Consider the following 21,019-nt stretch of genomic DNA (forward strand, 5'->3'; position numbering starts at 1 on the left):
TCAGGACCAGACTCCAGGGGTGACTCCCAGTTCTGGGTTCCTTCGACTAGGCCATGCTGCCTGAGCCCTGCCACACCATAAGAGATCTTATTTCTAATTCTCGAATTTCAGTGTTGGCTCCCGGCTTCCACTGAGAGCAGGTGGGTCAGGGCAGAGAACTGAAGTCGTAGAAACAGTGAGCTATATGCGATGCCATCATCATCATCATCATCATCAATCGTATTTATTGAGCGCTTACTGTGTGCAGAGCACTGTACTAAGCGCTTGGGAAGTACAAATTGGCAACATATAGAGACAGTCCCTACCCAAAAGTGGGCTCACAGTCTAAAAGGGATAATAATAATGGCATTTGTTAAGCGCTTACTATGTGCAAAGCACTGTTCTAAGCTCTGGGGAGGTTACAAGGTGATCAGGTTGTCCCACAGGGGGCTCACAGTCTTAATCCCCATTTTACAGATGATGCCATGGGTGAGATGGCATAGGTGCAAGGTCAGCAATCTTAGAATAATAATAATAATAATAATAATTATTATTATTATTATTATTATTATTAGAACAATTAGAACAGTGCTTTGTACATAGTAAGCACTTAATAAATGTCATTATTAATTAATTAACAATCCTGGGAGCCGCCCCAGTGTGGACCAGCACCAAGGATGCCATCCCATCTACTGCCCAGGAGGCCTCTAGGGAGATCGAAGAGATCCCGTTGCTGCCAGGAAAACGAGGGGCCCCTCGTCCTCCAGGCCGAGGCCTCTGGCCACGAATGGGGAATTCCAGTCATGCCCAGCGGACACCGATGGCTGCTGCCGGGGAACTACGCTGCCCAAGAGGGCCCAGCCCAGGGCTTCGGGGTGGGGACGGGATTTCTGGATGGGGGGCTTGGTCCCGCCCAAGAAGGAAGAGCTGGGCAGAGGCCGGACACTACTTCTGACTGCTTTGACTTGGTCACCTGAGAGCTCACGGTGAAATTCAATCAGTGCTTTGCACAGAGTAAGCGCTTAATAAATGCCATCATTATTATTATTAATCCTGTTTTCTGATTCTGTCAGGAAAATGACAGTCTAGGAGCCTTTGCTGAGGTGGCCACTAGGTGGCAGGACGGGCGGGCCACCTTAATAATAATCATCATCATCATCATCATCAATAATTGTATTTATTGAGCGCTTATTGTGTGCAGAGCACTGTACTAAGCGCTTGGGAAGTACAAGTTGGCAACATATAGAGACAGTCCCTACCCAACAGTGGGCTCACAGTCTAAAAGAGATGGGAAAGGAGGAGGAAAGGAGATGGGAAAGGAGGAACGGAGATGGGAAAGGAGGAGGGAAGGAGGAGCAAAGGAGAAGGGAAGGAGAAGGAAAAGGAGGAAGGAAGGAGAAAAGAAAGGAGGAGGGAAGGAGATGGGGAAGGAGGAGGGAAGGAGATGGGAAAGGAGGGAGGAAGGAGATGGGAAAGGAGGAAGGTAGGATAAAGGAAAGGAGGAGGGAAGGAGATGGGGAAGGAGGAGGGAAGGAGATGGCGAAGGAGGAGGGAAGGAGATGGGGAAGGAGGAAGGTAGGATAATAATGGCATTTATTAAGCGCTTACTATGTGCAAAGCACTGTTCTAAGCACTGGGGAGGTTACAAGGTGATCAGGTTGTCCCACGGGGGGCTCACAGTCTTCACCCCCATTTTACAGATGAGGTAACTGAGGCCCAGAGAAGTGAAGTGACTTGCCCAAAGTCACACAGCTGACAAGTGGTGGAGCCAGGATTTGAACCCATGACCTCTGACTCCAAAGCCCGGGCTCTTTCCACTGGGCCACGCTGCTTCTCAGCGTGGCTTGCAGGCAGGAGGGGTCGGCGCCGGCTCCAGCAATAAGACAGAGTCATGATGCCAGCAGCCAGAAGGGTGTCGGGGTCCCCTGGTCCCCACCCTCTGTCCCCCACTGCCCCTCAGTGGATCGCTCTCTAATAATAATAATAATGGTGGTATTTGTTAAGCGCTTACTATGTGCCAAGCACTGTTATAAGCCCACTGTTGGGTAGGGACTGTCTCTATATGTTGCCAACTTGTACTTCCCAAGCGCTTAGTACAGTGCTCTGCACACAGTAAGCGCTCAATAAATACGATTGACTGATACAAGGTGATCAAGGTTGGCCCACGTGGGGCTCACAGTCTTAGTCCCCATTTTACAGATGAGGGAACTGAAGCCCAGAGAAGTTAAGTGACTTGACCAAGGTCACCCAGCTACGTGGCGGAGTCAGGATTCGAACCCATGGCCTCTGACTCCCAAGCCCGGGCTCTTTCCACTGAGCTTACACTGCTTCTCTGGGGACAGACGAGTAAGAAATCAAAAGCCCTCCGAGGCAGTGACTCATGCAGACCAAATGACCCGATTCGGGGCCCTGGAATGGGCCCGGCCACTGACCAGATCCCTGGGCCCACGACCGCCATGACCACATACAGGGCCCACCCCGTGCCCCGAGCATCATCATCATCATCATCATCAATCGTATTTATTGAGCGCTTACTATGTGCAGAGCACTGTACTAAGCGCTTGGGAAGTACAAATTGGCAACATAGAGAGACAGTCCCTACCCAACAGTGGGCTCACAGTCTAAAAGGGGGAGAGCAGAGACTAGGGGGGCTGTGGGAGGGAGAGGAGAGGCGGGGGGTTAGCCCGTAGCTCAGGCACCTAAGGGTGGCAGGACGGGTGACTCTCGGGCGACTGAGCCCAAGCACTTAGTACAGTGCTTTGCACACAGTAAGTGCTCAATAAATAAGATTGAATGAATGAATGAATGAATGAATGAATGAATGAAGCGAGCGAGGGGCTGCTGCCACCACGCCTACTGGCATCCTGTCTCTGCAACACTGTTACACTGTTTAGGTTGCATTTACCCCACCACTTGACACACAGTAAGTGCTTAACAAATATTATTATTATTAAGGCGTGGCAGACCCAGGAGGAGTCTCGCATCGTCAAAACTGGAACTGTCTTATCAAATCCGCCTGGGCTGCCACAGCCACCTACAAAGGCTCAGAGCCCAATAGGCAAGAGAAGCTCATGGCCTAGGAGTCGGAAGGACCCGGATTCTAATCCTGGCCCCGTCATTTGTTTGCTGTGTGACCTTGGCCAAGTCACTTCACTTCACTGTGCCTCGGCTGCCTCATCTGTAAAATGGAGATTAAGACTGTGATCCCATTTGGAGAAGCAGCGTGGCTCGGTGGAAAGAGCCCGGGCTTTGGAGTCAGAGGTCGTGAGTTCAAATCCCGGCTCCGCCAATTGTCAGCTGTGTGACTATGGGCAAGTCACAACTTCTCTGTGCCTCAGTTCCCTCATCTGCAGAGTAGGGATTCAATATCTATTCTCCCTCCTTCTTATACTGTGAGCCTCATTTGGGACCTGGTTATCTTCTATCTACCCCGCGCTTAGTACAGTGCTTGGCACAAAGTAAGTACTTAAATATTATTATTATTAGCAATAATAATGAAGCGTGACTCATTAGGAAAGATCATGGGCTTTGGAGTCAGAGGTCATGGGTTCAAATCCTGGCTCCGCCAATTGTCAGCTGTGTGACTTTGGGCAAGTCACTTCACTTCTCTTGGCCTCAGTTCCCTCATCTGGAAAGTGGGGATTAAGACTGTGAGCTCCCCGTGGGACAACCTGATCATCTTGTAACCTTCCCAGCGCTTAGAACAGTGCTTTGCACAGAGTAAGTGCTTAATAAATGCCATTATTATTATTATATGGGACAGGGACTACGTCCAATCTGATTAACCTGTATCTTCCCCAGTGCTTAGAACAGTGCTTGGCATATAGTAAGTGCTTAAGAAGTATTATTATTATTATTATTATTATTATTATGAGGCCTTTGCACTCTGAGGCCCCCAGTATCACCTTAGCCTGGGGTGCTCAGCAGGGTCAGGCATGGCCGTGGCCTCTCCTTCTGGTCCCTCCCACTGCTGCCCCTCTCCCACCTGCCATTGCTCAGATGCGGCCATCCTGCCTTCCCAACACCAGTGCAGGGACAGGGCTGGGACACCCAGTGCCAACCCAGGCCATCCATTTTTTTTTTTATGGCATTTGTTGAGCACTTACTATGTGCCAGGGACTGATACAAGTTAATCGGTTTGGACACAGTCCCTGTCCCGGATGGGGCTCTCAGTCTTAATCCCCATTTTACAGATGAGGCAACTGAGGCACAGAGAAGTGAGGTGACTTGTCCAAGGTCACACTGCAGAGAAGTGGCAGAGGCAGGATTAGAACCCAGGTCCTTCTGATTCCCTTCTATCCACTAGGCCACACTGCTGTTCATCCAGAGATTCAGCGTAGCGCTCATCCAAGGGCCAGCCAGCTGCGCCCGGAGCCAAGAGAGAAAGCGGGCAGAACCTAGCTGCGTCTTCACTCCCCGGTACCCCAAGGCACAAACGCCGCCATTAGGGGTGACCATCCCATACAACCAAAGGGAGGATGAAAGACTTAGCTCTGCCTTTTGGACACTTTTCTCCCCCTCTCACTCAGCCCTGCCTTGTGTTCTATCCCGGGAAAAGACCTGACTCCAGACTGCCAACCCGATGGGGCTGGACCACAAGTCCACCGTGCCCCGCAGCCAGCCACGGCTGGGAGCCCCCGCCGGACACGCCTGACAATAACCGCCGGGATTTCCAAGTTGGGGCCAGTTTGGAGGTTGGCGGACACGCTCTGAAACAAGGAGCCTGCCGCTGTGGGGAGGACATAACCTCCACCGTCACAATGAGCGCCGCCCACCGTGAGCCACTCCACGGCGACAGTTAGCATGACGGAGAGCGAGGTTCGGAAGCGCCGCTGAGACGCAGATTGCCCTCCGGGAGCTGTTCCCTGAGTCTCGGCCACTGACTAGGGCCAGGAGGAGGTGAGGCCAGGAGCCCAGGGCCGCCCAGGGTGTACCCCCGGCAGGGGCATCGGGGCGCGGGCTCCCTCGCCGCCCAACCGTGGGGTCGGGGCTGTGCCACCTCCCACCTCCTCTCCAGGAGGCCCCGCGTCGGGGGAGTCTTACCGACTGTGCAGTTGTCCTCCAGGACCACGTCGACGTTCCGGTCTCTGTACTCAACCCTGAAGTCCAGCATCCGCGGTTGCCTCTCCACGATCTGTCTGGATGGCACGACGGGCCGGAACGCGGAGGAGGAGGAGGAGGAGGAGGAGGAGGCGGGGGGAGGGTGGCAGGAGGACGATGAAGAAGGGGGCGCGGCAGCAGAGGCCGTGTGCGCCGCGGGGCCGAAGGCGGGTCCTTCTGCCGTCTCCCCTCCGTAGTCGCTAGAGACACAGTGGAAAGGAGAGTCAGTGCCAAGCTCTTCTCGGACACACCTCCACCGCTAATCCATCAACTGGCGGCATTCCCTGGACGCCTACCGAGTGCTGGGAACTGAGCTGAGCACTCGGGAGAGCACCATGGGAGACAGACACATGTTCCCGGCCCTCCAGGACCTGTCGATTGACTCTTCTACTTGTTCTAAGGAAGGGTCTATGGGTCGAGGGTTGCCACGCCACCCAAAACACCGCCGTCAGGATCTGAGAGCCAGCCTGGGCCCTCCTGAGTGCCGGACACTGTACTAGGCGCTTGAGGGAATGGAGGCCATTGTTCCTGACCTTGAGGAGGCTGGCAGACAACAATTCTATTTGCACAAGTAGAAAGGAGAGGAACAGCTGGAAAAGGCAAAGCTGGAAAAATTGTGTATTGGTAATCAATAACCTCATGATGGAGGAGTAGTAGTAGTAGCGGCATCTACTTAATATCCCGTGTGCAGAGCTCTGTAATAAATACTGGGAGGAAACCCCACCGTGGGGGAGAACTGGACATGAGCCTGGCCCTCCCCATACAAAGGCCCTGATGGGGTCACCTGACCAGGGGGGAGGGCTAATCGGGGAAGACTTTTTTTTTTTAATGGCATTTATTAAGCACTTACTATGTGCAAAGCACTGTTCTAAGCGCTGTTCCAGGAGCAGGTGGACTTTCAGGGCAGTTAGAAGGTGGGAGGGACGTGGTTAGCACATGGGAGGTGGGGAGGAGCTCCAGCCAGGAGGCAGGAGGAGTGTGATAGGTCAGAGATGGGAGAGCCCACTTTTACTGTGGTTTGGTTCAGTTCTGACCTGCCACAGTTCCTTCGCAGCATCAGTAACGCAACTGCTCCTGGCCCCTTCCCAACTCGCAAAAGAAAACTGACTCCAACTCAGGTTCTGGCCTGGCAGTGGGGCTGGGAGGCAAGACGCCCTGGTCCATCCCTGTCCAAGGGGGAAGAGGCCACCGTCTTGCTGCCCCTCCTTTCTTTCCCTCCCCCGAGTCCCGGGAACCACAGTCCTGGCAGGGGAGGGCAGTTGGCCGTTGGCTCACATCACCGGCCCCAGAGCCACCGACACACAGAAATGAGACTTCACATCACCACCCCGGTTTCCTACGTTCTCAGAATTTTCCCAAAAATACCTAGATGTGCTGTTGGGAAAAAAAAAAGAAAAGAAAAGAAACATTTCCCGCTCCCAAGGAGCTGCTAGTTGGCTGGTCCGGCTGAAGTAGGCAATTAAGAAGAGAAAGCGTTCCCCGACGAGAGATCGGAAATGGCAGAAGTCCTGCACTGGAGCAGCTGGAAGGCGGATTCTGAAGAGGCGGCTTGTGGTCTGAAGCAAGCACGCGTCCCTCACAGTTACTCTCCAGCCAGCACCCGGCGCGTGCTCGCACACCCTCTGCAGCATGTACATGTGATCCACAGGTTGCATGTGCACAAGCAGCCCCCACACCCGTGATGCACATACATTTGGCGCATTCACAGGGTACACACCCAGGGCACCCCCACTCTCTAGGTCACTTCTGGTTCTCTACAGCGGCACTGAGGGCATCCTCAGGGATGGGCCGGGGCAGCTCAGATGCAGTCTCTCAGGTTTGGCGTTCACCGGGTAACCTCTCCCTGTCCCCTACCCCCTCCAGGCTCCAGTGGACAGACTGACTGGGGGTACTGGGAAGGTGGGGGGGAACAACTATTTTGGAGCTGAACTTCAGCTCTGCCTTCCTCTCCAAACCACACAGGCTCTTGGAAGGCCGTGAACAAAGCAAAGTAAACAGGAACTCTGCACTTGTTTATTATTTCAGTTTCTAAAACTGGGACCAACAGCAAAGTCTCCATTCAGGCCCAGAAAACACAGGCTTCGAAGACCAAAAGAAGCTGAGGGCACATTCCAATTCAAGTCTTGGTGGTGGGCAGGGGGAAAAAGCAGCTCCCCACACCTACTTTGCCAAAGCGGGCATCTTCCTACCCTCCTGGCTCAGAAGACATGGGTAGCTAGCCACGGAGTGGGCCGAGACTGTCCGTCCGTCTGTCCGTCCGTCTGTCGTTCCCTCCCCCTCAAGGGTCCCCAGTGAGCCACAAACAATGGATGAAGGAATGCCCCGTGGGCCCTGGCTCATGAAATAAATATGAGTTGATGAATGCTTGCCACCCACTGAGCCAATGAGCCGGATTACACTATTTATTTGAAAGGTTAATTTTTAGAAAGCGAGAGTGGCCACCGTCCCTGCAGGGTGGGCAGAGGAAGAAAGCAGCCCGGTGCGGTCTCCTGCCGGGAGAAGCCGGGGCCCAGGACCCAAGAGCTCCCGGGTGGGCGGTTGGACATTTCCGGGCCATGGGATCAGCGGGGAGGGGCGTGTTTGGAAAGAGAAAGGCTCTGGGCGCCGTGGTCTGGCCATCGGTCACAACTGGCATCATCAGCCCTTCAAAGGGAAGGGATCAGGCACTCTCTGGGTGAGTGTGGGCACGACTTCATCGTAGTTCGGTGGAATCGGCCCCAGAGCTAAACCTTAATCACCATCACTCACCATACACCTGCTGGACCCAGAGCACTGCACTGGGCACTTGGGAGCCAGCTCCAGGGTTAGAACACCGGGGCCCAACCCTCAGCGGGCAACCAGTCTAACAGGTGACCTTCAGCAAGTCCCTGGGCGCCTGCATCTTGATTTCCCCCTCCATCAAATGGAGAGGATAATCATACTGGCCCCTCCTCACCATCCTGTTCAGGTCAATCAGAAGCATCTCGCTCAGGACTGGGGAAAGAGAGGCCTTGCTGAATGACATTTTCCAAAGGTTTTCAACTGCCCCTGAAGATAAGCTCCCTCCTTGCCCTGTCTCCAGGCCAGCGGCCCCTCCCCACTCCAAGAGTCCATAGCGCCATACGACAGCGCTCGGAACGAATCCAAAGCTGACCGCCTCCTGAAAACCCACGACATGGCCTGCGGCGTGGGAGCCCCCCACCATTCAGATGGGATGGGAGCCTCCCCATGGGAAGACTGCTCCCAGGAGAAGCCTGGCTCCATTTGCCAAAAATTCTCCAGGCACTCATTTGAGCGGGTCTTCGGATTGTAATAAAAAAGTGAGAGCTTCCGTTTTGGCTGTGATGATCTAGAGTGAGCAATTAGGGCCAACTGGCAGCCACGCACAAATAGTCCACTGCAAGGGGCAGCTGGCGGCTGCCAGGTAAACAGCAAACACCCTCCTGATGACGTGCGTGCGCCGTATCCCCCTCCATTGGCCAACCGCGTTCAGAAAGCGGAATGGGCACTCATGGAGCTGCCCTCTGCTAGTACAAAGGCCCCGTTTTCCCTCCCTCCCTCCTTATCGGCGGGCGTACCAGAGACCTTCGCCGTTATGGAAAAGTCACGGCCATTTCAGAGCTGGAAAGCTCTCGGAGAATCTGCTTCAACTTGGGGAGAAACACTGAAAGAATAACATTTCTGAGCAAGACCGAACAGCTGAGGCCAGGCCCCACCGATGAGTGGACTGGCTTTTCTTTCGCCCTCCCTATTGCTCATCCAATCCTGCAGGAGGACTGGGAAGGCAGTTCTGGGCTGGGGGAATTGGGGGCATTTTCTCTGACGTACCTAGATGAAAAGCAAAGAAGGTGGGGCTTGTCCCCAGAAACAGGCGTTACTCACTGGACCCCGCAGGTGACGACCTTCCTTAGCGGTAAACTCCAGCTACTCGGTCCCTGGACGAACGTGAGAACACACACACACACACGCACACAACCTCCCATCCCCATCCCCCCTCCCCACCATCAAAAGGTAATAACATTTACTCAAGGACAAAAAGTGAGAGCTGTATATATGTATATATGTTTGTACATATTTATTACTCTATTTATTTTACTTGTACATATCTATTCTATTTATTTTATTTTGTTAGTATGTTTGGTTTTGTTCTCTGTCTCCCCCTTTTAGACTGTGAGCCCACTATTGGGTAGGGACTGTCTCTATATGTTGCCAACTTGGACTTCCCAAGCGCTTAGTACAGTGCTCTGCACACAGTAAGCGCTCAATAAATACGATTGATGATGACAGCTGGATTTAGCTGTCCACACCCTCCCAGGCTAGGGAAAGTTTCGAGGGAAGTGGGCTCGGAAGGGGGTGGTGGCCCAAGTTTGAGTGAGGACTGGGAAGCCAAAGCCCCGGCTGGGCTCACCTCAGGCCTCAAGCCTCTTTCTTGAATGGAAGAGGGAGAGATGTGGGCATTGGGAAGCCCAGCCCCACCCCACCCAGGGAAAGTGTCTCATACTGTACTCTCCCAAGGGCTTAGTATAGTGCTCTGCACACAGTAAGCTCTCAATATATGACTGACCGAACTAGTGACTTGGTGCTATTGGGAACGCAGCCCGGTCTGTCAGGCAACGGGGTTTTGGTGAAGCCACACTTTGAACCGCAGGCGGGAGCCCTGCAAATCCCCACCAGATCTTCAGAATGAGACTCAGGACTTGGGTTCACAGGACATAACTGCTCTCCTGCGCTGGGACAGCTGGACTCTTGGAGTGGGGAGGGGCCACTGGCCTGGGAAAGATCCTCACTGGCCTGGAGAGGATCAGGTTTCTGGGCCTCAGGAGTACCAGAGTGCGGACCCAAAAGCCACATGACTACAGCTGGGAGTGCGAGTGGTCTCCTCCTCCAACTCAACAGGTGGGTTGGTGTCGGTGGGAGCTGGCTACTGAGCCTATCTGAGGGGGGAGAGCAGCTGAGGCCTTCTTGAGGCCAGGCTCCAGTGGCGACCTGGGGCTACGCTGTCCCTAACAATAATTATGATTAATAACAATGATTCTGGTGATGATGATGACGACGACAATAATAATATTAACAGCATTTGTTAAGCACTTACTGTGTCAAGCACTGGGGTAGAGGCAAGTTAATCAGGTCAGACACGGTTCCTGTCCCACATGGAACTCACGGTTTACGGAGGTACTTAATCCCCATTTTACAGCTGAGAAAACTGAGGCACAGAGAAGTTAAGTGACTTGCCCAAGGTCACCCAGCAGGCAAGTGGAAGAGCCACGATGAGAACCCGGCTCCTCTGACTCCCAAACCCAGGCTCCTCCCACTTGGCCACGCTGCTTCACCTCTAGGCCACATTGCTCGGCTCTTCCTTCTCCTTTAGCGCTTCCGTCCGCTGGCTGGCCAGAAAACAGGGCTGGTCTAACCAGAATGCAAGCAAGGACACAGATTGGGCCTCTCCATGATCCTCCGGGACACTACTTGCACCTAGTGAGCAAGGAGAGGCCCGGCCTCCCCATGACAGAGGGCAAGGGCACGGTGATGAGGGCCACCTATGCGCGGTTGGTTGAGCTTTTCAGCGGCTGGCACTTCAAGTCCCATCAAGGACCTCACAGCTTTTCCGGCCCAGCCGTGCTCTAGCACGGCAACTGCCAAGAGGCCGGCCACGGGAGGCCAGAGAAAAGCTGTTTGGCTGAACATGGGCCACTCAGACCGGGTTGGGAGCCGCTCCCCGAGCAGGGGGTGAAGAAGCAAACCACAGCAGCCACACCCCACTGGATTTCATTCCCTCCAACGGGGAGAGTTCAGCAAGGACCTGAACAAAGGTGGGTGGAAGCTTCGATGAAGGGATCACAAGGTGATCCAACAAATACTGCCGCTTCGACAAACATGTGTGCGCACACACATGGACCACACACAGACACACATGGGCCACACACACACACACACACACACAGCCCCTCACCCCCCATGCACTACTGAACATCAATCCACTTGACTTCCCTAGTGTGGCTGTTACAATGAGGAGAAGAGAAGGGTTCTCTTCTCCTTTTCCTGCCCGATGGCACATCCAGCCACTCTCCCTTGCTTGTGGATCTCCCTGGGGACCTGGAGGGTGGAGCTGCTCCAAGAGGATCCGGTTCTCTTCTTCCTCCCACGAGCCAGCCCCTTTCTGCAGACTTCCCGCCAGCCCACCTGGCTGTCCCAGAGATGGGGAGCACACATACTCAGGGAGACGCTGGCTGCTGCAATCCCTGCTGCAACGTGCGATGCCCTGCATCCGCCCGCTCCTCTTGACAACACATCACTCCAAACCCAGGGGACAAAGAAACAGAACGGGGATGGGGGGAAGCCACAGGGCCTCCAAGCAAATCTGCCTCCGATGGTCTGGGGATGGCACCGGACTGACCTTTGTGTCGCCCGCCCCCATCTTGGCTAGGAAAAAGAGCATTGCGGGAGTCCCCACACCGGCATTGGAAGGAAGGGGCCTTGGCCCAATAGCCCGGAGCCTTGGCTGGGTCTAGCTGAGCCTGGGGGGAAGGGTTTTGCTCAGAAGGGATGTCTGTCCCTAATGACAGTCCTCTCTGAGGAAGCCTTCAAGATGGTAATGACCGCAAGGCAGGGAGAGCTGCACGTGGATGGAACAAGCCTCATGGGAGAGGGGTCATCCGGCCCGCTTCTCTCCCACCACGCCGCCCGGCCCCACCTGTGACCCTCAAACCACGTCTCCGCACGTACCTTTGTAGAAGGCCGTTCTCCTGTGGAATCACCCCGTTGATAGCTGCCTGCAAACAAAGCACAGAGAAGAGTCCACTGAAATCGTCGCTGAAATGAACATGGGCCGCGGGGGACTTGAGGTCCAATGTGAAAACACGACAGAGGACGGCTCCCGGTTTGCGGGAGCCGAGCCGAGCCTCCTCAGTACTGGCCCCAACCCGAGGGCTTGGGGAGTCAAGTTGGTGGTGACTTCCCGGGGGCCAGCCCTTGCCAGGTCCCCATCCCTTCATGTGACCCCCACAAGGTTGACGCCGGGATACCCAGAAAACCGAAAGCCAAATTTGAGCCCCTCAGCTCTCGTTCGGGCACCCCCTGGCAATCTGCGCAAATGTCTGCCAGCCTTTTCAGAGGCATGCAGGTCCCCTCTTCCAGCCTGACTGAGTCAGATCATCCCAAAACTGCCAGTGCAGGCTGGCCTGAAGCCATTCACTGGACATGTGTGGCCAAACTGGGCTCATGAGAGTAGGCCTGGAGGCTGCCCACGGGGCTTGGCCTTTCTCTAGCCTGAGGCCCCACACCAGCAGAGGGGCCTTTTGTTCCTCTCTGGGGTGTGGGCTTGGGGAGGGGGGATGATGGGCGGGAAGCCGAGGAACAGCCCAGGGGGGTGATCAAGATTGGACATAAAACAGTTTCAAATTTATTTTGTACTTGCCACCTATTATCTACTCTCACCCTGATTGGATGGAAAATTCCTCAAAGACAGGGTTGGAATCTTTTGCCTTTTCTGCATATTTTGCAAGCTTCAGTCCGGCACCCTCCACAATATCAGCACCCAGTAAGAACGGCTACTGTTTGATACTGATACTTTAAATACTGAAATTTTGTCGGAATGACTCTCACCGGTGGACCGCTGAGAACACCCACCACTCTCCCAATTTCATTAACGGAGTATGAAAATGTGACTTGCACTGTCCCTTGAGCTCTGCCACCCAAGTGCTGATTAAGTGTATGAACAAACAGGTGTGAGCCATGGCCCTTGGTAAGAAACCCCATTGTGAGATCTGGGAAACAGGGCCAGGACCCCTCTTCCTGGAGACCAGACAGGGGAAGATCACAGAATGCCCCACTTGTGGCCATTGGGGCGTTGGACTAGAATGCTGTCAGAAGGGCAGGAGAAGCAGGAGTGGCATTAGCCACTCCTCAAACAGATCCTCCTTTGAACAGACGTAGAAGGACCGGCTGCCGCAGAGATTTGGAAGTAGAACAAAGTCTGGCAGGTTTCTGATCCGTTTCCTTTCCGAGCTCGCTCCCTAGACATTAGTGGCCCCTAGAGAACGGTGCCAATTGTTTTTCCCGAAATCAGCGGAGCCAGAACGGCGGTGCTGGGAGATTTAGAACACTGAATTTTAGACGTGTGGGCTGCGAGTTGGGGGCCGGGGCTCGCTCGGGCTCCTCTATCCACGGGGCGGTCGAGCCCCTGGCCGACATCCTTCTCCAGACTCCTCTGGCGTAAGCACAGTGAGAGAAGATAACACTGTTTTATTCAGTGTCTTCATCCGACTCCTCCAGCTCTCCTGGGACTCAGCCCGGCACTCTGCACGCAGTAAGTGCTCACTAAATACCACTGAGGGTGACGAGGCACAGGTTAGGACCCAATCATCAGTCAACCCACATTACCCAAAGCCCTCTCTTTGATGGCGGTTGTTCAGTCATCTGCCCGGAGAGCTGGGGAGCACCTCCCCTCCAACCCCGGTAAGTCCCTCTGCTATCAGAGAAGACATCTCCACAACATCGCCAAGATCCGCCCTTTCCTCTCCATCCAAACCGCTACCTTGCTGGTTCAGTCTCTCATTTTATCCCGACTGGATTACTGCATCGGCCTCCTCTCTGATCTCCCATCCTCCTGTCTCTCCCCACTTTGGTCTATACTTCACGCTGCTGCCTGGATCATCTCTGAGCAGAAATGCTCTGGGCATGTTACTCCCCTCCTCAAAAACCTCCAGTGGCTGCCTGTCAACCTACAAATCAAGCCAAAAATTCCTCACTCTCAGCTTCAAGGCTGTCCATCACCTCGTCCCCTCCTACCTCACCTCCCTTCTCTCCTTCTACAGCCTAGCCCACACCCTCCGTTCCTCTACCGCTAACCTCCTCACTGTGCCTCGTTCTCACCTGTCCTGCCGTCGACCCCCAGCCCACATCCTCCCCCTGGCCTGGAAAGCCCTCCCTCCGCACATCCGCCAAGCTAATTTTCTTCCTCCCTTCAAAGCCCTACTGAGAGCTCACCTCTTCCAAAAGGCCTTCCCAAACTAAGCCCCCTTTTTCCTCTCCTCCTCCACATCCCCACCCACCCTACCTCCTCCCCCCCCCCACAGCACCTGTATATATGTTTGTACAGATTTATTACTCTATTTATTTTACTTGTACATATTTACTATTCTATTTATTTTGTTAATGATGTGCATTTAGCTTTAATCTATTTAGTCTGACGACTTGACACCTGTCCACATGTTTTGTTTTGTTGTCTGTCTCCCCGTTCTAGACTGTGAGCCTGTTGTTGGGTTGGGACTGTCTCTGTATGTTGCCAACCTGTACTTCCCAAGTGCTTAGTACAGTGCTCTGCACACAGTAAGCGCTCAATAAATATGACTGAATGAATGAATGAATCTCTGGAATGAAAGGGGGCAAGGGAGTCAATACGCAAAACTAGCGAGGACCCCCAAGTTCCCCGCAGAATAATGGAGGCTCCCTAAAATCAAAATACCTGATCCCAATTTGGCCTAGGCCAGTGAGGCACTTCAAGAGTCAGTTTTCCTGAACACCACAGGTGACATTTGATTAAAAAAAAAAAATAAGAATCAATATCTAAAGGAGCTTGTGTCCGTACTCTCCCGAACGTCCCCGGCCCCCGGAGCAAACAGCCTTGATTAATCACGGTTGGGTTTACTTCGCTCAGCTGTAATAATACAGATTTCTTTCCAGTCATTGAGCCTGCATGGTCGGATTCCGTCCAGGAATGTGTAATTTCTTTAAATGACTCCACAAGGTGGTCAGCCCCTGGAAGCCCTCTGCTCTTTCCAGCGGACGGGTAACCCAAGCCCCCATGAAGAGCCCCGCGCTTCCGCGGCACCGGAAACCTGCCCCTTGACTGATGGGGAGGAAACCGGAGTCTCAGCCACCAGACGCCCAACGCTGACCGTCCACCCGATGGAGCCTGTAAGCTCACTGCGGGCAGGGAATGTGTCTGTTTATTGCTATATTGTAATCTCCCAAGTGTTTAGTATAGTGCTCTGCAAACAGTAAGCGCTCAGTAAATATTACTGAATGGACTACACGGCTTAAGTGCCCGGGTGGCGGGGTGCTGTATCGGACACAAGACCCAGAAGAGGCCCATATCTCTGTCCACAAGATGCTTCCACTCTATGATCCTGAGCCAGCTCCGGGAGCAGCCGGCCAAAACCTTAACCCCCACCCGCCCACTCCCAACAGAGAGCTGGTCCACCGCCCCAACCTCCAGAGTGGTCCCTGGAACAGGAGAGCGTTGGAAACGAGGCAGGTGGACGGGCTAGAAAGATTTCTAGTGACATCCCAGCTGAGGGGAGACCTGAGGGGAAAACTTCATCTCCCTTCCCAATGGCCTGGGCTACAGCAGAGGTCTTCCCTCCACTGAGGGTCCTGCTTCCAGGAGAAATGGCTACCCCATCTAAGGCAGGGCCCCGGCCTTGGATTTCCAGTCTTGTAGGCTCTGGCTTCTCTCCACACCTGCCCACCCCTGCGGTCCCCTGGAGCCTGACCGTCGTCTGTCCTGCCACTTACAGCAGCCTCAGGTGCCCCACCCTCGGGGCCCCTGAATGAGAAAAGGTGGCTGGCTCCGAGGGGCGCGATGGGGCCCAAGAGCTTCCAACCAGCCAAATCCAGTGGATGGAGAAGGTTCCTCTCCAACTGCCAAGGCTCGACGAGATATCTGGGAATCAGGAGACCCAGGTTCTAATTCTAGCCCCGCCACAAGCCTGCTGGGTAACCCTGGGCAACTCTCTGCGCCTCGGTTTCCTCTTCCATAAAACGGGGCTAAGATCCCTGCTGATGCTCCCCCACGGGCGGTGAGTGGATGGCCACCACATCCACCCAGCGTCAAACATGCAATCTCTCTCCCCTCCTCTGCCACTAGGCACACAAAGGGTGGATGATCCAAAGCTCCGGGCGGCAGGGACAACGGGCACACCCCTCCGTGACATTCGTCCTATCCCCACTGGATGGCTTCCCCAAGGGCCGGGTGAAGTCAGGAGGCAGGCGTCCGGGAAGAATTCCGGGCCCTCCTCTGGGGACTGGTCCAGGCGGGAGTCGGGAAGCCAGGGAGGCTCAACGCCGCTTCCGTTCTGGAGGTGCCAGATCCGGGAACGCTGCGGGAAACAGGCCGGGGCTGAGGCCCTGGGAGCAGGGACCCCGCCCTTGGCCGCCGCTGGCCCCCAAGCCCTGCCAGCCTGTCAGGTGCTGCTTTTTGGGTGTGCTGGGAGCACAAAGGCCTCTCTATTGCGAGAAATAGAGGAGTTTCTTCATAAAAAGGGAGGGGCGGACGTTTATTAGCCCGCTGCCTGCTTGATGACTCTGCGTTTCTTGCTGGCAGCTGGGCAAGGGAAACAGAGAGGGAAAGGAGTTCGTTTCTGTAGGAACCGAATTCCTACTACGAATTTTATAAACAAGACAGAAGAAAGCCATTCGGGTCCCAGGGAGGGAAGGGGGAAGAGACGCGGCGCTCACTTTCCTGTGTCCCATCTATCCCCACGCAGCCCTTCGGAGGATGAGGAGCTGCCCCACACTGACGCGCCTACTCCAAGTCGCCAAGGCACCCGCATATTCCCAGAGGGCTGGTGTCGACTGAGCTGATGAATCCCGATTAGTACTTCCCAAACGCTTAGTACAGTGCTCTGCACACAGTAAGCGCTCAGTAAATACGAATGAACGAATGAAACCCCAGAAGCGGCGTGCCTTAGTAGAAAGAGCATGGGCTTGGGAGTCAGAGGGCGTGGGTTCTAATGCCGACGCTGCCACTGGTCTGCTGTGTGACCTTGGGCCAGTCGCTTCACTTCTCTGTGCCTCAGTTCCCTCATCTGTAGAACAGGGATTAAGACCAGGAGCCCCTCATGGGACAAGGACTGTGTCCAACCTGATTATCTGGTATCTACCCCAAGGCTTTGTACAATGCCTGGCATATAATGAGCACTTAAAAAATACCATAAAAAAAGATAAAAATACAATTCCCGGTGTTGGAACACTGAGGAGAGCCTTGGCCCTCTGGACCTACCTGATGACCTCCCCAAGCTCTCTGTGCCAAATGCTGAGCCCAGAAGGTGCTCAATAAATACCACTACTACTACTAATAATAATAATAATAATAATGATGGCTGTGAGCCCACTGCTGGGTAGGGACTGTCTCTATATGTTACCAACTTGTACTTCCCAAGCGCTTAGTACAGTGTTCTGCACACAGTAAGTGCTCAATAAATACGATTGATGACGATGATAGCATTTGTTAAGCGCTTACTATGTGCAGAGCACTGTTCTAAGCGCTGGGGGGGATACAAGGTGATCAGGTTGTCCCATGTGGGGCTCACAGTCTTAATCCCCATTTTACAGATGAGGTCACTGAGGCTCAGAGAAGTGAAGTGACTTGCCCAAGGTCACACAGCATACATGTGGCAGAGTCGGGATTCGAACTCATGACTTCTGACTCCAAAGCCTGTACTCTTTCCACTGAGCCACGCTGCTTCTCAATATGCACTTAATATGCACTTAATACATACTATTGCTACTACTAAGCTTGAGAAATTGCCGACCTCCCTTTTTAAGAGGAAAATCTGCCTTGACTGGCTGAGTCTCAACCACGTTTCTAATCAATCAGTCGTATTTATTGAGCGCTTACTGTGTGCAGAGCACTGTACTAAGCGCTTGGGAAGTACAAGTTGGCAACATATAGAGACAGTCCCTACCCAACAGTGGGCTCACAGTCTAGAAGGGGGAGACAGAGAACAAAACCAAACATACTAACAAAATAAAATAAATAGAATAGATATGTAGAAGTAAAATAATTAAATAGAGTAATAAATATGTACAAGAATATATACAGGTGCTGTGGGGAAGGGAAGGAGGTAAGATGGGGGGGATGGGTTTCTACTGGCGAAACACCCCCCACCCGGCCTCCACCCAAAACAGTCCAAAAGGAAGAGCAGCACGGCCTACCGGAGAGCCCAGGCCTGGGATTCGAATCCTGAGTTCGAATCCCAGCTTCACCACTTTCCTGATGCATGGGCTTGGCCAAGACACTTCTCTGAGCCTCAGTTTCCTCATCTGTAAAATGGGAATTGAAAGCCTCTCTCAGAGGGAGGGGGACGGGGGCTGTGTCTCCTCTAGTAAGCTCGCTGTGGGCAGGCAATGTCACTGATTCTTGTTGTATTGTACTTTCCCCACCACTTAGTACAGTGCTCTGCAAACAGTAAGTGCTTCATAAATTCGACTGAATGATCTGATGATCTTGAGTCTACCCCAGAACTTGACACACAGTGAGCACTTTACAAATACCGCAATTATTACTGATAATAATAATTATCAGTAGAGGAACCTGGGAAATGTCTTCACAAAGGAAAGGGTCACCGGGATGGGGTTCTCCGTTTCTTCAGAGCCCTCAAGTCAAGCAAAGTTCACTCTCTCCCCTAGACCTGGATTTTGTTTTTGTTTTTTAAAATGGTATTTATTAAGTGCTCACCACGTGCCAGACACTGATCTAAGCACCGGGCTAGATACAAATTAATCCCACATAGGATTCACATTCTAAATAAGATGGAGAACAGTTATTGAACCGTCATTTTGCAGTTGAGAAAATTGATGCCCAGAGAAGTTAAGTGCCCCAAAGTCACACACCAGGCCGGTGACAGGGCCAGGATTAGAACCCAAGTCCTCTAACTCCCAGGCCCGGACTCTATCCACTGGGCCACCCTGCTTCCTCAACATCCGTAAGCTACATCAACAGAGGGAAATATATAACAAAAAGAGAGCTGTCTTAGGACCAGGGGGGAAAAAAACCCACAAAAAGAATGGAAATGGGAAAGTTAATAAGTGGGGAGAAGTTGAGAAAATTTGCAAGAATTAAAATACAGAGGACAGATCAGTCTTGGGTTTTTTGACTGTTTGATCGATACTGAAAAGCAAGATCTTGATTGAAGGTGCAATTTAAAGGAAAAATGCAAAAATAAACTATTATTAGGCCCTCCATGAAAAATACTACTGCGGTGGAACTTTGAAATTTTAAAAACAGGTGTTGAAAAACCACATGTTTTCTCTTCTTAAAGTACAGAACAGTTTTTGTCAGTTCAGTCTTGGAATGGGTGTCTGAGAGGAACTGCAAGTCATCACATTTTACAGGTGTGCTAAGCCACCGGTTTTACTGCAATTACCCCAAGCTTTGAACGTCTGCCAGGAGCAGAAATAAAGAAGGTAAATACAGTCATGAGGCATGTGTGGCTGCACAAAAACACCCTACCTTTTAATATTCATTTTTGAAATCAAGATGATAATTCCCTTGCCTTTACCCTGAAAATACTCTAAAGGGGGACCGCTAATCTGAAAGGACATCCACCTCCAAAATGAATCCAGATATTTATACTGCTATTTGTCTTGCAGCTCTCAAAGAGTTACACACACAGGCATTCAATTCCCGGAGATTAAGGGCTTCACCATTAACGTCACGCCCCTGAGCTGTGCGGTACCATTTTAACTGTTTAATGCTGTCCTGATCAGACAAAACTGTAAACATTACCACTGAGTGTTTCCCATCATTATTTGCCCACTAATATAATTATCACCTAATCATTTCCTTCTGGGTGATCAGGGCCTGAAGTAACCTCAGCGCAACCAAAAACTGACATACAGAGTGGTTCTTTAAAGAGAGTGAAAAAAGGGGAATATTTAGCATTGAGGAGCCAAGCCCACACAGATAAACTCAATCATATTTACTGAGTGCTTACCATGTGCTTTTAGACTGTGAGCCCACTGTTGGGTAGGGACTGTCTCTATATGTTGCCAACCTGTACATCCAAGCGCTTAGTACAGTGCTCTGCACACAGTAAGCGCTCAATAAATACGATTGATTGATTGATTGATGTGCAGAGCACTGCACTCAGTGCTTTGGGGAGTACTATATGAGAGAGTTGGTAGACACTTTCCCTGCCCTCTAGCCTGTAAACTTGTTGTGGATAGGGAATGTGTCTGTTTATGGTGCACTGTATTCTCCCAAGGGCTTAGTACAGTGCTCTGCACACAGGTGCTCAATAAATACAACTGAATGAATGAATGCCCACAAGAGGCTTACAGTTTAGAGGAGGAGCTTTAGAAGGAGTGGATGGACAGAAGAGGCTCCCAGGGGGCTGCCCTTGGTCCTTCTGCTGGTGTAGGAGGCTATCATGGAGGGATGGGGCAGGGCGAGGGTGCTGAAAATCCCCTTTTAGACTGTGAGCCCACTGTTGGGTAGGGACTGTCTCTATATGTTGCCAATTTGTACTTCCCAAGCGCTTAGTACAGTGCTCTGCACATAGTAAGTGCTCAATAAATACGATTGATGATGATGATGATGAAGAGACCAGCTCTGCCGGCTGCCACGCTGTGCCCAGGTCAAGCGTGCCCTTCACTGGTCCAATCCACCCTCACCCATCGCAGTGATTCCAGAAGTTGCCACCCCAGGCCGGTCTTTCTGCTCCGGCTGGCTCCCAGCAGATCCAGGCCAGCCCGCTCCCGGGTCCCTCCCCTCCCACCGGACCCCCAGCTGCTTCCAGGGAGGACCCCGTGGCCACCCTCTCCCTCTCATTCATTCACTCAGTCAATCGTATTTATTGAGAGCTTACTGTGTGCAGAGCACTGTACTGGGAGACCGGCAGAGCCTCGGAGGGATCGTGGGTGGACCAGAGTTTGCCACAGGGAATGCCGATGGAATTCTCTGGGGTCAGGGGTGGGAGAAGCCATGCAAGGGTCAGTCCTGCCGGGGCGGGTAAGGGGAGAAACAGCATTCCAACATGCACGCTGGTGTATATATGATGATGATGGTATCCATTAAGTGCTTCCTATGTGTCAAGCACGGTTCTAAGCGCTGGGGTAGATACAAGGTAATCTGGCTGGACACAGTCCCTGTCCCGCATGGAGCTCGCAGTCTTACTCCTCATTTCACAGATGAGGTAACCGAGCCCCAGAAAAGGGAAGCGACTTGCCCAAGGTCACC

General features: G+C 52.8%; 1 protein-coding gene across 1 annotated transcript in view; it reads right to left on the reverse strand.

Moving 5' to 3' along the window:
* Positions 1 to 21,019, reverse strand: part of FAF1 (Fas associated factor 1) — a 151,011-nt gene that overhangs the window by 108,865 nt on the left and 21,127 nt on the right. The window contains exons 3-4 of the mRNA XM_038760223.1: positions 11,782 to 11,828; positions 5,023 to 5,279 (exon numbers count right to left, since the gene is read on the reverse strand). Coding sequence (XP_038616151.1) covers positions 5,023 to 5,279; positions 11,782 to 11,828 — 304 coding nt within the window. The remainder of the gene's footprint in view (positions 1 to 5,022; positions 5,280 to 11,781; positions 11,829 to 21,019) is intronic.

This window comes from Tachyglossus aculeatus, chromosome 18 (genome assembly GCF_015852505.1).
Source record: "Tachyglossus aculeatus isolate mTacAcu1 chromosome 18, mTacAcu1.pri, whole genome shotgun sequence".
Classification (NCBI taxonomy): domain Eukaryota; kingdom Metazoa; phylum Chordata; class Mammalia; order Monotremata; family Tachyglossidae; genus Tachyglossus; species Tachyglossus aculeatus.